The 27,476-nt window shown below is 42.1% G+C and overlaps 2 protein-coding genes across 2 annotated transcripts in view; both read left to right on the forward strand.

Annotated features, from left to right (window-relative positions):
- The first annotated feature begins 1,438 nt into the window (after nt 1–1,438).
- DPY30 (dpy-30 histone methyltransferase complex regulatory subunit) lies at nt 1,439–5,832 on the forward strand. The gene is made up of 5 exons (XM_074579931.1): nt 1,439–1,584; nt 1,781–1,852; nt 1,950–1,997; nt 3,254–3,396; nt 5,534–5,832. Exons 2-5 carry the CDS (start codon nt 1,817–1,819, stop codon nt 5,604–5,606), a joined length of 300 nt encoding a protein of 99 aa, XP_074436032.1. The 5' UTR covers nt 1,439–1,584; nt 1,781–1,816; the 3' UTR covers nt 5,607–5,832.
- A 7,862-nt stretch (nt 5,833–13,694) lies between these two features.
- The window catches only part of MEMO1 (mediator of cell motility 1), a 28,643-nt gene continuing 14,861 nt past the window's right edge, over nt 13,695–27,476 (forward strand). Inside the window, exons 1-2 of the mRNA XM_074579938.1 lie at nt 13,695–14,153; nt 26,278–26,359. Coding sequence (XP_074436039.1) covers nt 14,093–14,153; nt 26,278–26,359 — 143 coding nt within the window. The 5' untranslated portion in view covers nt 13,695–14,092. The remainder of the gene's footprint in view (nt 14,154–26,277; nt 26,360–27,476) is intronic.

The raw sequence follows: 27,476 nt of genomic DNA on the forward strand, positions 1-27,476 counted from the left end.
CATATTAAGAATTTGTGTTCCTGTTTTAGAAAAAAATCTCAGCATTTTGCCTTGTGTGGTTTCACCCAGCCTCCTTGACACCAGCTAAGGTTGCCAGCACTACATACACTCAAATTGAGACAAAGACAGCATGCAGTTTGCAACAATTCCAGGTCCTTCAGCTGAGTATCAAATCTGGGTGGGACTGACTGGGCCACCGTTGTTGAGCTGCACCACCGTTATTGGTCAGTTCTGTAAACGTGGTTTTGAGTTCACTGAGGTAAACACACATCATCAGTACCATTAATAATCAGACGATTACATCAGAGCATAATCTAATGAGAACAGGACATTTTCTACTATTTTTCCGCATTGGTGATCTTTTAAGAGCATCACCTAGATCATTTATCTGCATTGTTGTCACTGCAGCGAGAAAACAGAAAAGGGAATAGAGCTATTGTTGTAAAGCAAAAAACCAGTTTATTTTCCAATAAATAAATAAATATTTAGACTACAGGAATGCAACTACTTTCTCAAGCGAAAAATAAAAATCTTAGCCTAGTAGCACAAACGATACCACAGAAATCAATTCCTAATAAAAATAAAATTTCCCCAAAGAAATCAGGCATAGATGTTCAAACACTAGTGCAATTTGTAACAGTACAACCAAAGAAGCAGTAAATTTTCCATTTCTTGATAGCTTCAAGTCAAGACAGGATCATTAAAGCCAATACCTAGAGAAAGCTGCATTTTTCTTAACACAAAGCTAGGCAAAATTAATGGCCAACAGTCATTGTTTTGCAAACTATACTCTACACAGCTCTGAAAGGTTATTTCACTAATAAAACCACCTTTTCAGCTCTAAGTTAATTTCAGCAAAGTTTGCACAAACATGCCAGTGAACTCCTCAGGCATCAAACTGCATTGATTGTCAGTAGATTTCTGCACCACAGGATTTTCAAGGGCAAGTGTTTTTCAAAGGCTTGTTTGGAGAACAAGAAGCATCCTGCCAGTTATAGCCCTGACAGGGCACCTACTAGCAGAATTACCTGCCTGCTCCCCCACAACTGCCCTTAACCGAGCCTCCTCCACCTACGCCTCAAAACGGTTAACAGAGGGGAGGACAGCGCCTCTGTTTCCGTGAAGAAAATCACTTTACAAAATAAAAAAACCTCGGTCAGAGCCGCTCAGCATAAGGACGACCACGTACTCAAACGCGAGCCAAGCTCAGCCAGACACTGACCACGGCCCTACAGCTACCACCGCACCCCCCTCAGCCGCCCTCCGACGGTTGAGGAACCGACGGTTGAAGAACCGCCGCGCGACCCGCCCCGCCCAGACACCCGCCTCCACGCGCCCGCCCGCCAATGGGGAGGGGCTGAGGCGGGAGCTGGAGCTGCCCGTCTGCTTCCCCCCGCCCACCCGGAGGCCGCGTGACGGGGACTGCGCAGGCGCAGTTGGCCGGGCGGCGGTAGCGCGACAGTTTCACTTACGTCAAAACAATTTACGATAGCTCTCGGTTGGCTGCGGGAGAGGCTGTGGTCGCCCCGCCGCAGCGCCCGGTCTCCCGCCTCCCCTCCCGCTGAGCCCCGGACACACCGGCGGGTGAGGCGGGGGGGGACTCGGGGGGCGGCCTCTGCTGCGTGGGGCGGCGCTTAGGGCACGGCCGGGGCTGCCGGGTCCCAGCCCCAGGCCTGGGGGGCGGCGGGGGGGACCGGGTCAGTGATAGGCCCGTGGGGCAATATGGATCGGCTCGTCTTTCGTCTCAGCCTGCTGACCCGTTCTTTTATCGCTTTCCAAGATCACCGCGCGTCTAGCAGCTCCCGCTTCGCAAAGCATGGAGGCGGAGCAGATTATGGAGGGACAGCCGCAGGTATGGCAAGAAATGTTTGTCCGTGCATCGCGTAAAAGGAGCGCTTCCGCCTTGCTGACCGTGTGTCGTTTTTGTTTTTGTTTTTTTTTTTTTACAGGTTCCAGAAAATCCCCATTCTGAATACGGTCTCACGGAAAACGTAGAGGTAACAAAAATTCTGTTGCTGTAAAGTACAGTGGAAGGGGAAAAATGTTGAGTCTTGAGTGGAGCTTCAGCAAATGTATTGTTGCCAAGAAAGTTAGATGGAAACTGAACCAACAGATCCTAGATCCTGGCATAACTGGCTGTTAATTAATACATTTTCTGTTGCATTGCTTCCATTATAGTAAGTGGTACTGAAGTAAGTAAAGAACCTTTTAACGAGGTGGGGTTTTTTGGAAGTATCCTATGATTGTTAATTATTCTGTTAATTTATTATGGCACAAAAAGCCAGACAGACTTTTATCTTAGGGAGGGGAATAGGAGTTGGTGGCATTTCTGCAAAAGTATGAAAGGGAGGGATTCTTTTCACGTGCATGTCAGTGGAAACGTTGGATCGGAATAATCCAAGCTGTCTTTAATTACTCACGCTGAGAAAGAGTAGACACAATCCATTCTTTCTGCTGTTGGTAACACTGTGGGTTAGAATAATTCTGTGGCATTTATTTAGTCTTCCTCATTGAAGAAATGCCTTCAGTCTCCCTCCAATATAAGCTCCTACCCTATGCAAAGCTTTTGCAGAAACTTTTTTTAAACGTCCTCTGTGACTGATCTCCCTGATAACTGCCTGCCTGGACGCTTCAGCTTCCACTACCGAACCAGAACTCGTTGGATACGTTGGTGCCGTGTTGGTAAATCAGTGTATGTTGCATTGACTATGTTTGGTTTACTGACAGTGGCAGGCTGTCCTTTTTTAACTACAGTTAATGGCGTAAAACAATTCAGCACTTCTTGACCAAAAGGCACGGTCTCAAAGTACTTGACTTCAAAAGAGTCCCCTCTGTCAGGCTTCACCTGAATTTTTTGTGCTTTTAGCATTTTGTGTTAGAAGTGCATGCATACAGGAACCATCCAATTGGGACCACTCTTGTTGGTAGTTATTCCTGTCTCAGTGGTGTAGAATTTAAATCTGAATGCAATGGCAGAAATAACAACAGCAGAGATTGTGTGTCTTCTGTTTTAAAAAACTTATGACTTCCTAACGTTATTTTCTCAAAATGTGAGAGTTTAACAGAAGGCTCCTCTGGATTAATTTTTGTGCAAGGAAAAATACGCACTTAAATTTTCTTACAAGTTGTAAAGAAGTTATTGCCAGTGAATTGCAGAGCAATACGTACTTTGTTTGCACTCACACTTCAAAGTAGATGTGGCTGCTGTTGCCAATGTTCATTGACCCTTTTTTTTTTTCTTTTTCTACTTCAGAGGATAGTAGAAAATGAGAAAATAAATGCAGAGAAAACATCAAAGCAGAAGGTGGATCTTCAGTCGTTACCCACACGTGCCTACTTGGATCAGACAGTTGTACCTATCTTGCTACAGGGACTTGCTGTTCTTGCAAAAGAGAGGTAAGATGCTTCAATGTTTCTTCTGTTCGTAGGAAAAAAAGTAGGCCTCGAGCTTGGGCAGTGTGTCACCTTTTCAGACCTCACACACCAGACATGGTTTTGCTAATTGTAAAAAAGTCATTATGACAGGTTTATGAACCTATGAATTACTATGACTGACCATGCAGGACGTGTTTCTCGCTTAGGTGCATATGGCGTTGTAAGAGTTATTTGCTGAATTTGTGATCTCCCAATGAGGTACGCTACTGCAAAGGTTCTGGAGGGAAAAATGTTTTTTTTTTTTTTATTAATTTTATCACATACTTGACCTTACAGAAGCAAGGCAAGAAGTTGTTCTAGTTTTGAACAAGATTTTTGTAACATGGAATTATAGAGAATTCTGCTTACCATTTAAAAGAAAGACAGACAATTCAGGCCTGACATGCAGCTTTGTCGGAGATGAAAACACTTGCTAAAGGATGAGGCTGACCCTGCACTGTCAATGCAATAAGAAGCAAACTGATATTTTTTCCTTTAAGTAAAGATTATGCTGTCAAGGTGCCCCAAATCTCTTATCAGTCAATGTAGAAGGGTATTCTTTTTTTACCTTTCTTCACTATGGGAGGAGCTGTTCTTTATGGGGACTCATTACAGGAGTGAAGTTGGAACATTGATAGAAGAGGTTGGGGAACATATAGTGCAAAAAAAAAAAAAAAGCTAAGAGTATCAAACTACCAAGGTCAAATTGTCTAATCAGTTGAGTCTATTAAAACTTCAGGGGTGAAAAAGCTGAACTACCAGCTCTGCTGTATAATCTTCTGCTTAAAATGGAACTGGAAAGTAATCCAATGAATGCTATTTTTTTTTCGCTAAGGAATATAGAGATGTTCAGGGAACAGCCCAGTACATCTGATGACTATGCCTGGAATTCAGTAGAAATTATTATTATTAAACTTACAATGTTCTTGTATTTTTAATATTTTGTGTAATTCCAATTCCCCTTTAGTCTGGTAGAAAATGAGAAAGCAAGAGGAGTGACAAGGTGGTCAGACTTATGGAATGCTGTCTGTATACGGAGTGACTGAATAGATGATATCTAGAAAAGAGAATTCTGTGAGAGAATACATTAGGAATCTGTTAAACCACAAATAACATAGAGATGATGAATTGAGATGGATTTCTTATTATCTCCTCTGGTACAGTAATCAAATTAAGCGAAGCAGGTAGTAAATTCATAATGAACAAAAGGAGGTGATCCTTCACAGGTCACATAATTAAGCTATATAATTTTTTTGTCTCAGGTTGAGCACATTAACATTTTGTTTGGGCTCAAGGGGCAAGTGGTCAAAGTTGTAGAGGAATCCACCCAGGACTGTTAAGAGTGCTAACTCAGAAAGCTGTTACATGCTTGGAAGCCAAAAGGATTGGTCCAGAGAAGTATCTCTGCACACTTCTTCCATTTCTTTTTTTTTAACGCTCTTTATAGGCATATTTGCTCACTGCCAGACCTGTGGTCTGACCCACTGTGGAATAAGTAAATTTGTCATTTATTCTGCAGACACAATCCAGATTAGCAGGATTCATGCATTGTAGCTGTAGGAGCGTTTTTGAAAAAACTTGCGAACTAAGGCCAGTGATCAAAAGTGGTTTTTATTGACTACTTGCAAGTTACAGCACTTGTCAAACTTGAAGTTTTTGTTGAAGTTTTGTTGTGTTCATTTTAGTTGGTAGAAACCATAAAAACAGCTCTAATGCACAAAGCTACACAATAACCATTTGAAGAAAACAAAGCAAGAAAGCACTCACAGATTAACTTTTACTTTATATAGCATGAGTTAAAGAAATAGGCAAATGCATGTAACTTCCCATGATGTTCATGCAGTATTTATGCTTACAGACTATACCCTAGGTCTAGGTATGTAACTGTTCTAGCAGTTAAGTAACATTGAACCAACAGTGACTAATACTCCTTATTAAAAACTTTTTCATCAGACATAAACTGGAAGTTTACAGTGTAACTCTAGGTAGCTGGTCATCCCTAAATCAAGGCTTATTAATATTGGGAGGAGTCGTGTTGCTTTTAAGGGAAGGTGATTAGTTCTTCAGCTACCTAATTTCTTAAAAAATAATTGCTTTTGATTTACTTTTTTCTTTACAGACCGCCAAATCCCATTGAATTTCTAGCAGCATATCTTTTAAAAAACAAGTCACAATTTGAGGACCGAAATTAACTCCATAAAAATGAGAACAATTTGGCTGCTAGACTGAAATACCCATTTGCCGCAACTTGTTTTCTGCTGTAAAAATCCTTTGGAACTATGATGTTGTCTTTCTTAATCGCACAATTTGCTTTACCTTCTGAGTTATTTAATAAAGAACACTTTACATTTAATTTGTTCCTTTGTTTTTAACTAGCTATTAAGAGACTTTCAAAATAAAGTACTGGAAGCGCGCTGATGGATGAAAGTCTGAATAATTCCATGGGTCTAAATCACCTGAATGCATGAAACAAAGGGGAACAAAGAGTGATAATGTATAACTTAATTTTATATCGCACCTGCCACATGCCTACACAGAAAGCAAACAAATTAAGAGCAGTTAGAATTTATTTTAAGGAAGTACTGATTTAAGTACAGAGGAGAGGACCTGCTTCAGAACACCAGGAAATGGGTTTAGTTAAAACAAACAATTAGATTCAGCATCTGAACATATCACCTGCAGACAGGGCCCAGCATTTCAGATATTTACATTAATGAGGTGTGCTCTTCAGCATTTGTAATTGACCTCTTGTGACTGGTGTGCTGGATTTAACTGATTTAACAGCATAAAATTTGAAGGGACTTAAAAAGGTTCTGTAATTTGGTTCTCTGTACTGCTACCCCTAGTTGGAGCTTTCTTTCTCTGTCAAAGATAGAATCATAGAATATATCAAGTTGGAATGGACCCATAAGGATCATTGAGTCCAACTCCCTGCTCCTTGCAGGACTACCTAAAACTAAACCATGTGACTAAGAGCATCATCCAGCTGCTCCTTGAACTCTGACAGGTTTGGTGCCATGTCCACTTCCCTGGGGAGCCTGTTGCAATGACTGACCACCCTCGCCGTGAAGAACCTTTTCCTAATGTCCAAGACAATCTTAATCTACCCAGTAAAATACCAAGTGTTCTGATCTCCCTCCCCCCACTTATTTTGTTGTTTTTCACATTCTTAAGATCTTTTTCTGCCCCCTCATTTATTTTGACTGTAATCTCAGTAGGGGTAAAGGCCAGAGTCCTCAGGGTACAATATAAGAACCTGGAACAGAAGACTGGATCAGAAGAAAAAACTAGAATTAAGACAGTAAACAATATGTTGTGAAAAAATACTAGCAAAACATGAATATTGTAGCTGGAGAACTGGCTCACTAGGTTATTGGTAATGGGTACAGGGACTAGACACAGCCCTCAGAATTCCTATTTTTGTTTTCTGAAACTTGTAACAAGGAGCATAATCAATGTTGTTCACTAGTGCAGGATGCTGGAATCCAGATTAAGCATAATGCAGGCTTTAATAGACTGGGAGAATGACCATAATTTGTTTGAGTCACAGAAATGATAAACTTGGCTTCCAACCGTTGCTCAATTAATCAAAATCCTGTATTTTTATTCAAATAAAATTCAATATTGCCATCTTTCCATTCCCAGCTCCATTCAGTGTTTCTTAGCTAATCGCTTTAATATAGCAAGCAGTTAAACCCTTGTAAATTAAATTCCTTGCTGCATGGGTTGGAGTTTTTTTCTGTATGACATTAAAGGCTGCATAATTTTTTGGTCATTATGCATATATTCACAAAAAAGAGACTTGGGACTCTCATTTGACTTGTTCCTGCAATCACCTAAAGATATACACTGTATTTACAGTATATTAGGTGGTCCACTGCACAAATAATATTTTCCCTTAGTTCTCTGACATCTAGATGAATTTCCTATGGTAATTTGAAGATTTTTGTTCCAACATAGCTTTTCTTCTTTAATAGCTTAGAATGGCCAGAAGATAGATCCTTCAGAGGAAAAAACTTAACTTTTCAATTTTCTCGTAACTTGCAGGGGCTGGAATGAGATTTGGCTGTTACTCCTAGGAGGAAGGCTCTCAATATTTTACATATTTCTTTATATGCTAAGAAGGAAACACTGAATTAACATAGTACAAGAGCAGTAAGATTGGGGAACAAAACAAATTGAAAGAAACCCAAACCCCAAAAAAAACCAAGCCTAAAAAGCTCTCTTCTGGAAAATGTAGAGAAATTGTGGAATGAGATTACTAATTCTGTTGCATTGTGGTGAACACAGTCTCCATCAAACACTGACACTTAAAAAAAACCCTGTGAAAGGATTTTAAGAACAGTGTTTTGACTTCCTGGAATAAATAATAATATTTAAGTGAAGACAAGGAGACATCATAAAGGCTTGGTACTGCTATTTTTATTGCTAAAGTGGCATTTCAAGGTTTTGTCCCTAGGTGACAACATCTCAAGACTGTAAGAACTGTTAAATGGGAAAAAATAATTAAAAAAAAAAAAACTATGCTGATCCCCAATTTCTAGGTTGAGAATTTGTGCAAGACCATACAAAAATAAGCAGTTCAACTATTAATCTTCCCTGGACAGAGCAATATTCTCATACTATATCACCATGCCTGAATTCAGAATACAATCAGATTTCTCAGTTTACGTTAGCACCCATCAAACAGCTGCACAAAACTTGTACTCTTGATTTCTTGCACTCTCGCTTTCCACACAGCTCTTGCATCAACCTAGAATCTCAAAGCATCAGTACCAGTCTTAAGGTGAGCTGTCCCATGCCACCTACTCAGCTGTTGGAGCCACTGTTTGGTACACAGTGTCACCTGCTGTTGTCTTCCCATCTAGGCTAATTCAAGAAAATTAAAAAGTCATGTTCACAAGGTGATGATGTTATAAGATTTACTACAGCACTTTTTCTGTGTAGCTTCCTCCAAGAAAATAACTTGAAGTGTTACTAGCAGCAGTGAACTCACCAGCTCTAAGAAACAAATTTTAGTGATTCTTGCAAAGGTATGACAAGTCAACAAGAAAAGTGCAACCATATTCCTTAACTTGTTAAATTGGCTCCAACAATTAGGATCTGCTGCATAGAGAATACTCTGTAATGGGAAGAAGACAGCAAGTTATTATCTGAATAATCCAGTTCTCAAAAGTAGAGAAATAATGATAAAGTCAAAATTTTCAAAGCATTTACTTGTTTTAAATTCTCCCCGCTACAAAACAATGAAAATTCTGTGAAGAGACTTGACAGATGCTTGCTATCCCAATTTAATCCAGAAAAAAGAAGAACTGTCTTTCCGCAGGAATCACCAGTTTTGAGGGCTTCAAGATAAATGTATTTAATTTTGATGTACAAATTAAAAACCAAGTGATTTTACATTTATAAAAATGAGGAATTTGTCAATAAAATGGAGAACAGGTGTAAGGGGCTACAAGTTATTAATAGATGTGGAATAAAAGCTTGAAGAAATAATTGAAAACAGTAACTTTAGACATATGACAGACCACTAAGTAGCTGAAAGCTATCATCTCTTGATTCTTGAACAATTATTTTTTGTTTTCGCCACAGCACCCTAAGTAACTGAGTCAGTATATACTCTGAAGGGCAGTAAGATTAAGCAGTAAATAGAACAGGATACCTAGTTAACATCAAAACACACCTTCCAAGATGGCTATTTTAGATCCAATATCCAGAAGTTACTATTCAGTAACTGTGAAAGAATTATGTATGACTCATATGCAGTATTTTGAAGTCTACCTTTTTAAATGCTTTCACTGAGAACATTATCTTTTACCTTTAAGGGGACAGTGACAGAAGAAAGGATTTCCCACCAAAAGCAATTCTGATCAAAGGGTTCTACATCCTCATATTCTGAAGCCTGTTACCACCTAAAAATAAAGTTTGACTTGCCAAACCTTTTTTTTTTTTTTTTTCATCTCTGATTTATCAAGGACTTTCTCCAAAATCAGTACAGGTCTCTGAGCTATCAATTTTATTTTCTGAAGTGCTGTCACTATTGTAAATGCGGTCTGATCAAAAGAAGTTCTCTCTCCCCATCAGACTTTCTAGAAATAAAACAGCTGCTTTCAAACAAATTAAAAATCTGAAAAATTCTAAAAGATAGAAAGAGTTGAAACCAGTAGGTTGGAAAGGAAACACATGAGAAGAATCCCTATCCCTAACATGCTTGGCAGAATACAGGTTTTGATTTATTCTTATCGTTGTACTAATTACGTAACAAATTATTCTTAGCCAAGCTTTAACTTGTGTTCCCTATTCCATTTCATAGTCAGAATTCATTTTAAGAGCGACTACATAGCCTAGATCACAGAAGTACAGAATGCCAGCTGTTACAGAAAGAGGCATTTTACCATGATGAAGAAAGTATCAGCACTGCTTCTGCTAATGTTCACTATTCAAATACAGTTTTAAGTGAGGACTTAAAATGTAAATGCTGTGTGAATAACTACAGGGCAGTTTACAGCAGTGCTAGTGCAGCACTGACTAGGAATGAGTCATATTCTTCTTCCCAAAGTGCTTTTATCTTTCTTCTCAAAGTTTGCTTTGCCACTGTGCATAATAAACCAGTTTTCTGAGAGGAGCCTAAGTTGACAAAAAGCTGCTGGATGGTTGCGAAGTATCTCCTGGAGAGCATAACAGCTTTCTTTTTTCTCTGGTGTACATTGAGGTATTTACAAGATGGATAATTACCCACTGGTATTATCTCAGAAGCTATTATGTTATACAGGAAGTGGAGATATTTCCCTTTGTAAGAACTTTGAAGTTGGGGGTGGGTGTGTGTGTCTGCTTTTAACAGTGGAAGGAAGGACTGCTAGGAACAGGACTGTTCCTCAGATAGAGAATGACAGTGTGTAACGAGCAAAACCCAGAATAACAGTGGCAGTGAACAGCTTCCTAAGAAGGGAGGAGCCAGGAAGTGGAAAATGTGAAAAGTGTAATAGGAAAGCAGGTAAAATAAACCACATGCAAGAGGACAACGAGAGAAAAAACCAAGAAAGCAACAGACCTTGAAAGCTGGGCACATGATGTTATTCAAGGAAAACTAACTGGCAAGTCGCTCTTGCCTCAACCCACCTTCATGCTTTTCTTCCAGGTAAGGAACAAACTGCCAGCAGACGTACATGTGTAGCAGTGGTCTGTTCTTCAAGGGTATGCTGACTTGGGGGAACCCTCCAGGCATTGTGTCAACCCTCCCCTGCACCTTAGGGTAAAAATGACTAAAATAGCTCCAAACCTGTTAACTTTGCCCTGTACAAAAAGCGCTCAGAATTGCAGACAAAGCAGGAGGATCTCCCAACCTAACACATGCTTCACAGTGTTCACTGAAAGCTGAGCCCAGTTTTCTCAGCCCGTGGCTAGAACGCTTCCATACCTCCATGTCCTGAGCACCAGGAAGCCCAGCACCGACATCTTCTATTTAACTGAAAAGCTGCCTGCTTTTCTGTTTCTGCCTCTTTAATGTATGTTACGTGGTACTGAGGTATGTCACCAGCCCTTAAACAAAGAAACGATAGATGATCAGGAGGTGATAGTTAGAAGTTTAAAAAGAGGAACCCACAAATCACTAAACACTTGTCAGTGGTATTATGTCCACCTGTGATGATAAGGAACAAAGCAAAAAATTATACTGTCAACCTTGCCAGTGAAACAGCAGAAATTCCTCCTGTAGTACTATGGATGACAAGCTTTGGCAGGAACAGACAGAAACTGAGGAGGATGTCCTCCAGCTTCACTGGGCTCTGGATTGAGAGTGCTAGTGGATAACAGAGAAGGACAGAGATTCACTGGAAAACAGGCTATCGCGGTGTTTGGTGGCATGTGCCACAACCTAAGGATTAGCAAAAAAAGCCTGTGTTTGCTATGACCCGTGAACACTGAGCTGCAGTTGTTCCTCTGCATGATATTATGTTTGTATTGCATAAAGTAAAAACTTCATCCTAATCTACACCTAATCTAGGTGAGAAAAAACTACACACAAGGAAAGAAAGGTTAATGAGGAAAGCAAGGGAGAAAGACACTTGGAAGCACAAGGAGAAAAGGGATCCAACCCAAGAGATGTGCAGCAACAACAGAAATATATTTAAGAAATTTTAAAAGGCAAGCTGAAGATGAAAATAAACCACTACATAGAGACAGAAAAAAATACTTATAAAATGTTTTTACTCATTAAAACCACTACTTATTAAAACTACATTACCGCTTGGAAGTTCTTATATTTTATTTTCATTGGAGGGGAAGTGCTTAGAGGAGATGAAAGCTCTTTCTTCTAAATGGTAGAAAGGAACACCAGATAATTAAAAATTATTTTAACCTCCAATTCCCCTAAGATGTTCCTCCTAGCAGCCTCCTCTAACTGTTCTTGGTGGATTGTGGGACAATGGTGCATCAAAAACTTGAACTATATGCTGGCATGACCTTTTTTGTAAGTATATAATCACATTTATTTTTCCCCATGGACTAAAATTTACCCTCTGCTGCATTTAGTTAATTTTATTGAGGGATTAGTAGTCAGTTCAGGAACTACTCCCAGTATTGAAGTTTACGTAAAAGATTTGAGAGTTATAAATGGGTATCACAACTGCCAATATAGTTTTATGTTAAAGCAGGCAGGCTAGTTCTTCCAGTCTAGGCAGCAGTTATAATCCACATTAACCTTTTCCAACGCACTATTTATAAAATAGCAACTGAACACTAGAAGGATCGATAGAGCAGTGAGGGCTACATAAAACGTTAGACATCTGCTGGGATAGTCTGTCCCCATTTCCTCATGGCAACCTATTACAAATATTATAAATTGGGAACCCCGGTCCTTATTGCCCCTCAGCTGCGTGGGGGAGGCCAGTGTCAGGAGTGCAGAGGAGGACCCTCACTGATAAAAATGACATCAGCCATTTCTCTGCAGCACGAGCCTCTTTGATCTTCAAGACATACGGTAACCGGTGCCTTTGTCCCCCCATTCCCTTTGTTCTACTGTTTAAAAAAAAAGGGGGGGGGGGCAAAAAAAACAAACCAAAAGCTCTGTATTTTGCCTGCATTTATAATTTTGGATGGAGGACATTTTGAAGAATAAAACGACATAAGGGGGAGAAGGAGAATGTGTTTCCTGACCTGGCCCACACACTTTCCACCTCACAAAGCATCGGTCTGCCTTAATACTTAATGGCTGCAGCCCCTCATCTCTGCTGTTGTGGCTTCCCTCTCTGCTGGTTGCATCTAATACGTCAGTGCCTAAAATTGCCTTTTCCCTTCCCCCCTTTTCTACTGGCCACGCTCCTCTTTCCAGTTCTGCCTTATTAGCTACTTTGAGTTATAATGTCGCCATGGCAGCAGTCCATTCATCAAGATAATAAACAAATTAAAGGGGTGGGGAAGGATTAGATTGAGAATTGGGAGACTTCTCTAGAATTGCACTCCCACGGCCCTTGCTGCGTGCCGCGGTACCCAAAGCCGTAACAGTACGGGTGGTGAGGCACAGGAAAGGAACCGTACTAGCTCAGAAACAAGGAGCTTCGGCCCAGCAAGCTCCCTGTTCTCTCGGCCCGAAATCGCCGCCTTTGGGAAACGATGCTCCGTCCCTCGAGTCGTCAAAACCCCAATTGCTCCCACAGCCCGTTCCAGGGGCAGGGGGGGAGCAGCGGCGGCACCAGAGGCTGCGCTGTGTTCCCCTCACAGCAGTGGGGCAACTGCCGGTACTATAAAGCGCCGCTTCTCTCCCGAGAACACCGCTCACCGCCCCGGCCCATAACTGGGGGCGCTCCCGCAGCCGGCCGCTCCCTCACAGGAGAGAAGAAACCCGGCGGCCGCGCGCCTCCAACGGCGACTCCGCGTGAAGCTAACGGCCACCGCTCCCCGAGGCGGGGTGGGGGGAGAAGGGGCGGGCGGAGCTCCCCCTCCGTCCCCTCGTGCCATTCCCCCCCCCCCCCCCCCCCCCCAGGCCGGCCTCCCCTCATCTGACCTGCGCTCGTAATCTTCCCTTCCACCACGGAGACACGGCCCCGCCAATCAGCGCGGCCAGAAGCAATCGCCACGGCAACGCGGCCAGCCAATCCGAGGGGGGGACTCTCCCTCTGAGCCCTACCTTCTTCCTCCGCCCCCCCCTCACCTCCCCCACGAGGCGGTGCCGCTCCATTCCGGGCTTGTCAAAGCGGGTGGGCGGGACCGGCGAGGGCTGGCGGCCAATGGCAGCGAGGCTTTTGCTTTCGAGCCCAATGGGGGAGCGGCGGCCGTACGGCCCCCTAGTTCACGGGAGCCGAGCCGGGCCAAACCCAGTTGCTGCCGCGGCCTCCTTCTCTTCGCGCCCCCCCAACCTGCCAGCGCGGAGTTGGCGGCGACAGCGGCGGCCTCGGGCTTTGTCCCAGCGTCCCCCCTCCGCATCCCCTCCCGCACCCGCGGGGCCACCGCCTGCGGCCCGGCCCGACATCGCGCCTCCGGGGGCCCGCGCCGCCCCGCCCGCCGCCGCCGCCGCCTCCGCGCGCTCCCCTCCCGCCCGCCCGGAGGCTCCGCCGGCAGCGCCGCCTCCGCCCGCCGGGCCCGGGCCGTGCCGGGGGAGGAGGGGGAGCAGCGCCGCCGCCGCCGCGGCCGGGCCCGTCCCCCACCGCCTCCCCCAAACACCATAGGCGGCTCCGGCACCAAGATGTCCAACCGGGTGCTCTGCCGGGAGGCCAGCCACGCCGGCAGCTGGTACACCGCCTCAGGTACCGGCGACGCGGCCCGCAGCACCGCCGGGGGCCGGGAGGAGGGGTGGGGGGGGGCGGGGGCTGAATCAGCACTTTCCGCCGCCGGGGCCACCGCCGGTACCGGACGCGGGGAGGGGCCGCCGGCCCCGCCCCCACCGGCGCGGCCGGCACATGGCGGGGCGGGGCGCGGCCTGGTGAGCCGGTGGGGGTTTCGGCAGGCCGGTGGGGCGGGCAGAGCCGGGGAGGGGGTGCCGCCGGGCCTCCGGTGGTCGGAGCTGAGCGCACCTGCCTGCCGCCGCTACCGGTATTCCTCCCCGCACCTCCTGGCCCAGCAGCGGCGCCTTTCGCCGGGAAGCAGCGCTTGAGCGTGGGCAGGGCTGGATGGACACCCCCCACCCGCGGGTGTTCCCGGTGTGTCTGTCCCCGCCTCGGGGGCGCGCACGGCTGCGGCTGTGGGTACAGGCAGTCTGTGTGTTGTGCTCCGTACCCGTTATTGCACTGAATCCGTGTAAGAGCAGAAAGAATTCCGGTATTTTGGAGTGCTCTTGTGGGATTTGTTTTTGTTTTTCTGGTGGTTTTGGTTCTCCACCCCCCCGCCCTGATGACTGGGGTGTTTTGCAGGGCTAGTGGTGGGGCGGGTGGGAAATAAAGAGGTTTATTTCACTTCTTGTAGTCCGAGGTGAGCTGCCTCTGTCTTTCCTCCCAGAGTGCTTTCTCTAGTAGCGGTGAAAAGTTAACAGAGCAGTAGTACAGCGTGAGCTCTGACCGTTTAAAAAAAGAAATATTTGCAGAAAAATAACAGAAGAAAGAAGTGGCACATCAGAGGGTGGACCACTGCTGCCCTCGCCCTCACAAAAAAGGACAGAAACGTATAGTAATGGCTGGGTAATGCTGGAGGTAAGCTGTGCTGGTTTTGGGGGCAGAACTCTGCTGTTGTGAACAGGATGCGTGTCTGTAGTTTCACAGCTGTTTATTAGGGAGACTTGTAAGGGATGGTCTTCTACTCGCCTCAGGAGTAAAGGTTTTTACAAACCTGGGTGAACAAGGGTGGACGAACAAGAGGCTGTCGTAAAGAATAGAGAATAGTTCAGAGGGAGAGGAGAGGTACAATTGAAAAAAAACAAACAAAACAACCAACAAACAAAAAGAGATGTATTCAGGATCCTAAACTGACATTTGAGAAGACTAGATGTGAAAAGTCATATGTTTTCCTTGGCTATAAGAGGTGCAGTTTCCCCTCTCCGCAAATTAATGAACAAAGCATGAGGCAAAAATTGAAAGGGAAGAAAAGAAATACAGGAGGGAGGGTAACACGGGAAGAGGCCGATTGTGAGATAAGTAGCTGGGCTTCAAATGGTGGGTAGGCAGTTTCCAGACAACAATAGACGATGACTGTTTTCCTTCCGAGTTTAATATTCCAAGCATAACTGTTGTATCCATTACAAAACTGGTCTCAAGTCTTCATCCAGCATTGATGGCTTGCAATTACAGTTTTTTCCAATGGTCTAGAAAGGTAGGTAGTACTCTGTTTACAGAAAGCAAACAAAATCATGTCAAAGCTATAGATTTTAACACGTGCAAAGACATCAAAATGTTGAAGCTTTGTGGTAACACTTCCTAACTTGCTTGTGCTATTTATATTTTAATTTATGAGTAAGGCAAAAAATTGATTTGCGATGTGGAATGGCTAGATGACCTTATACTTACATTTTGTTGTTTGTTTGATATTGCACTTCATACCAAGTTGCTGCTGGATGCTTACAAATAAGAATTTTTCTTTTTTTTCTTAATTAATTTAAGAGGCATGGATGCTGTGCTTGGTTGTGTTCCTTTCCATGCAAATTCAGTGCATAATTTTGCTAGACTACACCCTGGTAAGTCTGGTGACTAGTTGGGCCAGTCCTACTTGTCTGTAATATGACATCCAAAAGCACGTTGCTCCCGTTGCTTTTGGGCAGCCCTCTGGGTATTGCTTGTTGAGGAGGTGTGGGGTGGTTTCCCAGACACAACGCGTGCATGGAAAAAAACACAAACTGAATCCTATTGTAATGAGTTATAGTGACTGTACTTCTGACAAGTTAAGTTGTAACTGTTACAGTGTGTGTGGTGGGGGTATGTGGTTGGTGTTGCACAGACTGGAATTTTGCGAGGTGTGTTTTGTTTTCCTGTGTGGGGTTTTCCATGAACAAGAAAAGAGCATTATTTATGTCACTTCCTATAGAGCTATTTTCTGCAGTTTACTGTAGGGTTTGTGCGAGCAGGAATTCTTCCAGTTCAGCAAGGTAGGGACTACCTGTTATTTGCTGCTTGGAAACTAATTTCTGTGTGTTGTTTAGGAGGGTCTCTGTCAAAACTCAAGAGGAAACAAATAGGGACCAAGAGCATATGTATTCACCATAGACTTAACCTAAAATCTTACTGTATTTTAGGCCAAACTAGCATGTCAGTTGCCATTTCAAACTTGTAACGTAGGCTTATTTCCTCAACCATACAATTGAAGTCTGGATTTTACCATGTGGTTTCAACCTACATAGCTTGAAGGATTGAGCTGAGGCAGGGATTAGAGTTTGAACCGTGATAGTTCTTCAGTGCATTCCCGTGATTCTCTGGGGATTGTGTTGACAAGTCCTTCTACCCACTCTCTCTGTGCTTACTGTCTCAGCCTGAAGTGATTTGCTGGGTTATACATATAAACTGATCAGCTTTTAAACTTCCCGTTACCTGAAAACCGCTCTTTTTCTACAGAGCTGAGTTTGGTTACGCAGGGCAAGTGGATACCCTGGAAACCCTCATCCTTCCCCATAGTTAAGATGACTGCATTAATATTCTCTACCTGTCTGAAAGGGTAATGAGAAGCATGATTTTTGAAGGATGTGTTCAGATTCATTATGTCTGAAAGCATTTTAAAGAAGCTATGTGAGGATGACCTCAGTTAAATGGCAGCTTATCCCCAGGTGCCTGGTACCTGAAGGTACAACATCAGCAAAAATCCAGGATGATGCATGGGGTCTTGGATTGGGGTGGGGGCGGGTGTTGACTGCAAAAGTAGAGCACCCATTGCTATGGTTAAAAAAAAAAAAAATAAAAATGTACCTGCAAGATCTGGATGTAGAAGTCAGCTCTGGGAAAGAAGAGCTGAGGGAGACGAGGGCAAAGGATGGTTCCAAAATGCAAACCAGCTTTTGTGGCCAGAAGATATCCTTGAACTAGATTAACTGGCTTCTCTGTGGTCCAGGAGTGGAAGCAGCATCAGAGGTGAAGCCACAATGAAGTAAGAGGGAGCCACTATTCTTCATGGAGGGTAAATGTAATGTAGGTAGGAGGGTTTAGAAGAAACACCACTTCTTGTCTTTAGAGACTGCTCACTTCTGTGAGGCAGCAATTGCTTCAGCTGAAAGTAGACGCTCGTTCCCCTATTTCCTCCAGCTGTGAGACATGAACTGCTTAGGTTCTGCCTTGGAAAACATAAACATGCACTACTTACTAGTGTGAATACATCACCTAATTGTATGATGCTAATTTACTTCTTAGAGCAGGTGAGACTGGCTGGGCAAGTATGCACATTCAGGCACGTTCACATGTTAGAATGTCACATCTAACTATAAGTAAACAACTTTGTTGTTACTGGAGGGAAAGTGAGGTCCCAGGCAGAAAGCTCACTACTTCCTACTCACTTGATGAAGCTGAGAAGGGCGGCGGGGAGGGGAAGATGGGCTTCACGATGCTGTTAGCGTTTAACATCCTATGTGTTCTTCACCCTTAATGTGCTGTTATAAAGAAGAATTTAAAAGGCAAGTTCCTTAATAAGTTCCTGCAGTTGAGTTCAGTATGAAAAACCTGACCAAAATTATCGTCATATCTTCTCCTCTGGAATTCTTGGTGTGGGGAAGTTCACATTCGTTCCACATCAGTCCCTGTAGCATCTTAATGATCTTTGGATGTGGACCTGTGGAGCATTTGTCTGACAGCAAACTAACAGTGAGGTCTGTTTGGTCAGTTGTTCCTCTTCCTACTTAGCAGCAACACTGAAGCTTTACAGCTGAGCTTCCAAACTGAAATAGTGCTGTGACCGTTGCTGATAGTAGGCCACTAGTCTAAATAACCTATTTTTTCACTTGCAGACCTTGTTCTGTATGTCTGTTTTTTAAAAATTTGAAAGTGGTATGTGGCACGCCATCACTGCTGTGGATTAGCTGTGTATGGTGGCCACTAAAAACACTTGCAAAAAATGAGATAAAGGCACACCATGTAAATAAAAGTATCAACCTGTTGGGCTGCTGTCATGTAGATTTTTTATTTTTATTTTTTTTTTAAATGTATCATTGTGGTGAAAAATATTACACTGATTTATTTCTGGAAGAAAGTCTCACTCCTGCTGGATTAATTCAACCACCTAGTGTCCAGACCTCTTTAGAAATTGATTTTGACCAGCAGGGGGAAGAGGAAGATTAAGGACGACTTGAAACAAAAATGGCGTAATTTTCCATGACTTTGAATACAGGACAGATACATTCCTAGATACAAAAGGAGTAGCTGAAATACAATGTGAACGACACGCTATCTCCAGCACAGACTACTTGCAGGACAATGTGTGGGTGCTGTCACCTGATTTACTCCTCCATGTGAGTAGATTCTGTAAGTGTTGGGCAGTTCGAGGCGGGGGGTGGTGGTGGTGGTGGTGGAAATCAATCCTGAAATGAAAATAAACATTACTGTGTGTCATCATTTTTCCTGTATAGCATGCCTTTGCAAGTGAGATGTCACACATCAGGGCACTTAACACGGCTTATTCTCTGGCAGCTGGCCTGCCTTGCCTGGCTCCTGGAAGTGCTAATTGAATACTGTACCACTCTTTGTTAAAGCGTTTGGTAAGACTTCTTGTCTTAACTCTTCCCCAGTCAGTGGCTGCTGATACAGACAAAACACAAAGGTTTTTAGTAGGCTTTTCCAAATCACAGGAGTAAAATCGAATTGAGAGTGTGTATGAATAACAAAACGACATGATCTGACTCTTGCCCTGCAAAATGAATTTGTCATTGTATTAGCTATGGCTTATTTCTCTGTTTTCACTGACCAAGCAATAGTGGTCAGAGGCGTGCTTTCTGGTAGCCTATGCCAAGTTGTTTTAACTAGGAGAACCTTAATTTCCATACGCTTATTGATGCAAATTTGAGTTGGCAGAGTAATTGCTGTGTCGATTTTAAAAGCCATTGTGCTTATTGTCTTCAAAGCTATTTTTTATGATGAGCCAAGTAAATGGTCTGTCTCCACATAAATGTTTGAAGAGAGTTTAAACCTCATGGTACTCTTATGTTCAGAGTTGTTTTTCTGCTGCTGTGGCTTGTAAGTAGAACAACCCCAACGGGGGTAGACACTGACATCTTGTTGCTAGCATTTGTTAAGGATTAAGCTTCTAAATTGTTTGGACAAGAAACGCCAGAACTTTGGAATAACTGGCTGTTGTGTGCCCGGGGATGTTCAGACCTTGTCTTTCAGGCTGAGGGCTGCATGATGGCGTCTAGGTCAGCTGGAAAGGATAATGCTTTGAAGAACTTCTGCAGATCAGAAAATAAATGAAAAGGCAGTTGCATTCCATGAACGATCTGTTTAGAAATAATGTTCCTCTGAAAATAGTTGGCCACTATTTTACCACGTTTGCAGTCTCTTCTACTCCTTTGTGATAAGACCTACATTAATGCTTTCTTTCTGCCTTTGTACCAAAGACTGATTTTTCTGATGCCAAAACCCACTAACTCTCTGTTAATAGCCTTTTGAGGTAGCCAGCTTCAACATGCAATAGCAGCATGATTCTGAGATAGTACAGCTTTTCTCACTTGCAACTTCTGGGGTTTGGGGGCTCTGGAGAGTGACATCAAAGTGTCCATTTTAATGAATAGTGATGTGATCCCAGCATTTGCGTGTTTGTTGGCATGAGCTGGAACTTCTCATCAGCATCAGAGAGCGTGTACGTGGGTTACAGCTGTTTCTGCTCTGCCAGGACGTTGCTGAATGTGCAGTCTGTTCACCAGGCCCTGCTGCCCGTGGTTTCTGAGGGCAAACACTGCTGCTGGGACGTCTGTCACTGACCCTCAGGGTGGCTGCATCCCACCTTAACTTAGAGTAGAAACCCTTCTCTGGAGTGTGTTGGATCTGAGTCTCTGCAGCAGCTGAAGTGGCTAGAAGGAAATAATGTGTGCAATATTGTGTGGTGTCGGGCTATGAATACAGATGAGGGGTTGAGGAAGATGTTCGCTATATCATAAAAGAATCTTTTTATGAAAGTGCTTAACTCTGGTGTGCCAAGAGCCCTGGCATGTTCCCCAAAATTGGAATAACTCATCACAGCTCATTCATAAACGTAATGTACAAGTAATGAACTATCATGTTGTTTGTAGATGGTCATGGACAAATGGGTCCAGGAAAAAAATTAAAAAGCGTGTGAGGGTCACTGAAATGAAAGTTTTGACCTCATCTCTGTTGTAGTGAAAGGAGCTTTCTGCAGTAGCAGGATAATTAATGTACTTATCATGAAATCTTAATGTTGTGACACTAGCTGGAGCATTCCAAATACAGCTATTAACATAAGTTCTTACCTTGCAATCTGTGAACAACTAATCATAGTGTGTCTTGCAAATTTTTTTTAACTATTTTGCTTTGTAATGTTAAATACTAAATGTAATGTTTCTCTCCCTTTGGTCTTCTATCTTTTTTAGACATTTTATGGGGAAAGTGGATGTGTCATTGCTGGCTCTTCTGTGAATTCGTCATGGAACACAGTATTAATAGGCAGACTGTATTATTTAACATTGTACGCTACAAAAGTATACTGTAATAATTTAAAATACAATTTCCAGACTATTATTTCTAGCCGAATCATTTAAGTACAGTTAGAATCAAGATACTTCAAGTAAAGAACGTATATTCAACTTTTACTGTACAATTGGAATTAAAAAAGCGCTTTAGATTTGGTGCAGTCCTGGTATTATTAAAATAGGCCTCCAAGGATCACTTAGTGAATACTTTCGCAAATTCAGGTTACATTTAGCATGTATTAGAGACAAAATCACTTTCTCAAAGGTATAAAGCAGAAAGTAATTTGTTTGGATCGCTGAGTGACCTACCTGCTAAGGTATTTTATAAAGCGAGGTAGGTGCATGTTGGTTGATACTCTTTACGAGTGGTGTTATAGTTTGATTATTTCCTAATAACCTTCAGTAAAGGAAATTAAAGAGCTAGTGGAATACTGGAAAACTGGGACATGCGAGTGAGAACTGCCACCAAAGCAGATTTCAATCTTTCCATTATGGCTTCAGTTTTATTTTCCCCCGTTCAAACATCACCTGCTGTTTAATGTTCATCTTACAATGTGTATAATAGGAGTTTATGTAGCATCAGTGTAATCTTTATTTGTATCTTAATTTTTCCCCCCAGTCCTATAGTTTGCATAAGTAAATTTATGCCTTGCTTATAGGCTGATTTCACTGTTTTATCAGTATTCCATACTGGAAGAGAGTATGTGCTAGCAGTAGAGAATGTGCCCATCAACAGGAGTTGTTGGAAATTACTTTCTATTCCTGACAAATCCTGTCCTTTGTATAGATAAAACTTGTTCTTTATTCAAGGATTTGGCTTTCGTTGCAGTGAGAAACAGATTTTTTTCTTTTTTTTTTTTCCAAGTGGGACCTGTGTTCTTTAAAACAATCCTTATACTTTCTGCAATTTTAACTAAGAGAAGAAACTGGTTAGTCCTCTGTCATGTTTCAGATTGGAATTTGCCTGACAATTGAATTACATGTTTTGGACTCGCCTTCAAAGTTGTGGAGAGAGGAATTCCCTTAGCTCCAGTTACTAAACTAATTGTGTGCCAGCCCCCAAGGTTTCACTGTTACTTACCTTGATTTTTTTCTAACATCTTACAAGAATAAAGACTTATTTACTTCTTAGTACATGTGCTGTAATATTTATTAGAAGTATTTTCGAGGCGTAGACTTTTCATCAATGGATAGTTAAAAGACAAAAGAAGCGATAGGCTCAGAAAAAAATGTTGGCTCCTACAGGGTAGGAGACTCACTTAGACAAGTAAAAGCTGTCAAGTAGAAGTGTGAGAGCTGAGGACTGCAGCGTTACAGCCCTTGTGCTCCTGCATTACTTGCATTGCTGCAAGTGCTGTACGCGTACAGCCGAGGGAGACCTGAGCAGTTTTCCCTGGTGCTGCTCTGAATTTTGGTTGAGGCTTATACTCTTCCAGTAAAAAAAAAAAAGCTTTCACTGAGACTGAGGATTTGGAGCAAGCACTGTGTCTTCCCTACCGATCTTAAAAGGCAGGTTTGCACTAGCGATGGTGGCTGCTGGGGCAGGACCAAGTTCCCACTACATTGTGTTGACACTTGGCGTTTGAGCACTTCAGCCTCGTGTGATGAGGTGAGCTTGGCTGTGGGAAGATTGTGCTGGTTTGGCTTAACCCACAAAGCCTGGACCGTGACAGCTGTAATTTGAGGTGATGAACCCAAGCGTGTGACTACCAGATGTCTTCGCGTTGTCATTCATTGGGTAACACTGGCATGCATTTAACGTGGAAGGATTCCTTCTTACTTACTCTAGGGCTTTGTGAGGGATAAATTGATTGTTAAAATAATTTATCCTTTTAGGTAAGAAATTTGAATAAATGCTGCCTGTAGCTGTATCCATAAATTTGCCTGATGGAGACTTCCAGTGCTTCCAGTTATTTTTAATTTGCCATAATTTCTGCCCGTTTCCAAAACAAAACAGGATGTGAAATATCGACAGATAATGTCAGCGTTCTTTAGTTACGTACCTATATTTATACCTTACTTTATAGGATTGAAATGCAGATCTTAACATTATATGCTTCAGTGAAGCTCATATTTTGCCACCTAATCTTCTTTTAATCAATAAAAGGTCTGATTTTACAGTATTAATGCTAAAGTGTATTGATCGTTGCATCCAGAAGTTGCATCCATAAGGCTTTCTGTCCTTCTGTCTCGGTTGGCCTTAACCCCCCTCCCCTGCCCTCATGCTACCAGCTTTCCCAAGCTGGGGTCTCCACCTGCTCCGGGAGGGAGCAGGGACCTCTCCTACTTCCCACCAGTGCAGGAGGAGAATACATGGACGGCAACGCTATTCCTCGCCCATGCTTGTCAGCTTAGGAGATGGATATTTACTGCCTTTATCCCACTGACTATTTGCAAAGACTCTTTTCCAGTTTAACTTAATTTACGTATGAACAAAACTTCCCTATAAAGCTCTTCATGAAGAAGCTACTCGTCTGCTAGAATACAATTCCATATGGCAGAGCATATCTGCTGTGATAATGTGGGTTTATTTATATTTTGTATATCCAATTCAAATATTTTGACTTTAGCCTTAAGCATTGTCATGTTTGAGAAATTAGAAGGAAAAACTTTGCAGAACACTTCAACAAAAAGTTGATGCTGATTTGGTAGCGAGAAAATTACAGTGTTAGAATATCTCCCTTAAAGTATTTATAAGCATAGGAGGCTGCAGGTGGGCTATACTCCTCTCAGTTCATGTGAGTTCTGCTTGATTTTTTTTTTTTATTTTTTAATTTTCTTTAGCTAAAAGGTCAGGTGGATATGTTGTACTCTCCATTCTCTCTTTCCGTTAGTCCTTTGGAGAGAGAGATCTGATTACGTTTTGTTAAAATAGTACAAATAAGTATCAGTTGATATGGAAACTTACATTAGGTCGGAGTTAATGATTTAAAAAGGCACCTTGTAGTTGCATTAAAGGGAAAAACTCTGGAAGCAGATGTGTTACCTGGTCCTTAAATAAACACTGACAGAATTTTCATCCCTTGGGTCACACAGATCTGTTATTTTACTGCCTCTAGGAAAAAAAAATGCTTGTTAGTCTGTGAGTGTGTGTCTGTAATAGCAGAGTAAGCAAACCTGAGCGTCTTACTCTGCTACCGTACTGTAAGATCAGAAGGTTTGGCCAGATTTGAACAATCGTGGAATTTTAGGAAACTACCAGAGATTCTGAACTTTGTCTTTAAACTGCTCAGCAAGTTACCTGATTTGTCTTAACCAAAGACAAATCGCCTTAACGGCCTTCTTAATCAAAAATCCGTGCTAAAGAAGGGATGGAGGAAGGCCAGGCGCTGTCCCTCACTGGGGAGGAGCGTCCCAAGGCTGCCTCACTTCTGCCATTGCGCTGCCTCCGGATCCTCTTCTTTGAGAAGAGGTCAGGTGGGGCAGGGTCATGTTTTGTTTTAGTCTCTGAGTAGTAGGTGTTTGAAAAGAACCAAAACAACTGTGTCCCCCCAAAGGGCTTCATTCAGAAAGTACTTTATCCTTCAACGTACTTCAGGAGAGTTAGGAAGTAAATTCTTTTTTAAGTTATTTGTGTCTTCACTCTTAAGTATATAAAAATTGAAGTGGTAAGACTGCAATAGAGTACTGTTTTGTTAATCTCGTAGTAGCTTAGAAAGAGGATGGAAATAGAGATCTATTTATTTTTACTCAGCTTCCCCAACAGCCTCCATTTTCTAAGATGTCATTATCCTTATCTCTATTGAATGTTTCTGCTGCTTGTAATTTCCCCAAGCTACAGAAGCAGCAGAACAAAATTGGTGTGTGGGGTTTTTTTGACAATTTCATCATTTCGCAAAGTCACTGTGCTAAGGAGTGACAGTGGCTAATCAGTGTCACTCTTTAGCCTTGTTAGAGTTGTAGACAGCATCCAAGACATTCAAAGTGTTTGTAGGCTTAATAAAAAGGTGTTGCACTAGTTCACCTTCTTCATGTCAACCACTGAAGTCATCCTTTTTTTTTTTTTCATGAAACACGTGAATTTAAGTTTTGTATAAAACCAGCCCTCCCTCCCCCAAGGTTTTCTAGAGAAACCTTTTTGGCCATCACTGATCAGTGACTGATTGGATTCTGCAAAAGTTGACATCTTTGCTCTGATCTCTAGTTCTTGTCAGCTTTTTGGACAGGTGTTAGTGAGATCAGGGCTGTTTGGAGAACTGGTGTGAAACAGTTTTAGGTATTTAATTTGGGTTTGATTTTCCTGGCAATTGGGGAAGATGCAACATGCATGGCAGAAGAAGGCAGCTCACTGCACTGTACTTTACAGCAGATAAACTCTGCTGACATACAGTTCTGTAAAAGCACAGTGTTAACTGAAAAAAGCGCATCTGTTTTTGTTAGTGATATGTTACGTGTAGCAACAGCAGCTGCGTGAGTTTTACTTGGAAGTTCATTTTGTGTTCTTTAATATAAAGAATATCGCACTGTATTTGCCAGACTTGCTTCTTCAGGAATAGCTTTATGTCAAAAAGTTTTCTTTGTGATGGGAAATAATCAAAACCTGTTTGTTTTTTTTTTAATGTTGTATTTCTAGAAGGCATTTGTATCACCTGATTGAATTGAGAATATTTGCCACTTGTTGAGGTACAGAATTTAGCTTAAAAAATAAATAAATATTGGATTGACCAATTATCAAAGTTAGTGTTGCTGAGAAGTTTATGTACTTTTAGTATATGTTGACTGATCAGAAGTTGTTAAGGCATTAGTATAAGCAGTGGTGTCTTCTCACTTTTAGATTTTTTTCCTGTGTATTTACAGTTTTTCCAAGTTACAGTGTGCTTTGTGTTCTGCTCTTACGCTTGCTTGGTAATAATAAAGGACTAAATACATAGCCACTGGCTGTCCTGTTGGAATATGAGGTCTTTGTATTATATCATCTTCCTGTATCGGGCTGTCTTGCTGTAGGTTGTCTTAACTTTTTACTTCTGAATTCTGAAAATCTGGTTACCAGAGGAATCAGTAATCTGTTAGCCTCTCTTTTGAGATCAGCAGCCATCCTTTCTAATGATGAAATGGTATGTGCGTCAGTCCACAGAGCAAGAAACTATAAGCGTGTGTTTGGATGTGCAGTAAATGAACTTACTGGACTAGGAGGTTGAAACTTTCCTGCTGTAACCTTCAACGTTACAGGCGTGTTGGATTTACTCTCTTCTCTTCTTTTTTTTTTTGAGATTTAAACACAGGCTTTGATTTTTAAGATGCCTTTAAATCTGTTGGACTTTGGGACTTTGTTAATTCTTGAGGTATTTTGGATTGTTTTATGGCTTCAGTATTTCCTTGTCTCTTCATAGGACCCCAGCTGAATGCACAACTAGAAGGTTGGCTTTCTCAAGTACAGTCCACAAAAAGACCTGCTAGAGCCATTATTGCACCGTAAGTTTGAAATCTGTTTTTAGTATGTACAATACTTGATTGGTTAAATGCTTCTTTATTTTGAGTGACTTTGAAAACTGGTGAAAGGAAGTATTTAGCTGAAAGGAATGTCATGTGGTTTCTAAATAAGTATTTTGGATATGACATAGAATGGAAGAAATCTGTGCACATTTTAGTATGTGATTAGTTTCCTTTTGCTGATGCATTGCAGACATAATGTTCACTGGTGATCATAGAATCATGGGATGCTTTAGGTTGGAAGGGACTTAAAGATCATCTAATACCAACCCCCCTGTCATGGGCTTGGAGAAGTAAAATCCAGTAAGACAGATAAGAGCTGTATGAGTGGAGTGGGAGTCTAAGGTGACAGCTCTTCCAATGCACTTTGAGTATAGAACAAGCACAGCTATTTAAAAAAAAAAAAAAAAAAAAAAAAAAAAGAAACAACAAAACACACAAAACAAAACTCTGGCATCCCCCCCAAAATCAAAACTTCAAAACGTAGCGACGATTAAAACAAAAAGTAATGAAACTATTCATCTGTCCAAAATGGTTTACTTTTGTTATTTTAGTTTGGTTTGGTTTGATTTTTTTTTTTGGTCCACAGCAGAAATAGGGATCATCTAAACTATTTAAGTAGAATTCAATTTCCTGAAGATAATTGAGACACATAATAAGAAAAGTATGTTGGTCATTCTAATTATTATGAGTTGGAAGGAAATACTAGAAAAAGCACCTTAAATATGATGTTTTTCATGTGCTAACATAGCATTAATGTAACGTTTGAAGTATTCCATAATAGTATTGAATGTGCAGAAGAAATTGTCCCAAATTTGCCTTAGTCTGTCTTGCAGGAATGTCAGGAAAGAGGCCTTTCAGCTGCAGATGAGGTAGCCTGGGTTATTTTTCCAAAACTGCTGGAGGTCTCCCTGGGGTCTTACGAAACTACTTCACTAACTATGCCTTTGATTTCCCACCTGTAAAGTGGGATATGGCTAATAATGTTTTTGTGAAAGACTGAAGAAGCCTGTAGCAGAGGGAATCTTTCAGAAGGCTCTTCTGACATTGTCAAATAACATACCTTGCCGGCTCACTAGGTCTCAGTCTTCTGTTCATC

The sequence above is a fragment of the Larus michahellis genome, chromosome 3 (genome assembly GCF_964199755.1).
Source record: "Larus michahellis chromosome 3, bLarMic1.1, whole genome shotgun sequence".
NCBI lineage: Eukaryota > Metazoa > Chordata > Aves > Charadriiformes > Laridae > Larus > Larus michahellis.

Excerpts from the sequence above, each read along its gene's own strand:
- DPY30 (XM_074579931.1), top strand. The coding sequence starts at position 1,817 with ATGGAGGCGGAGCAGATTATGGAGGGACAGCCGCAG. Across the intron at positions 1,853-1,949 it reads TTATGGAGGGACAGCCGCAG|GTTCCAGAAAATCCCCATTC; the intron begins GTATGGCAAGAA and ends TTTTTTTTACAG. Across the intron at positions 3,397-5,533 it reads GCTGTTCTTGCAAAAGAGAG|ACCGCCAAATCCCATTGAAT; the intron begins GTAAGATGCTTC and ends TTTTCTTTACAG.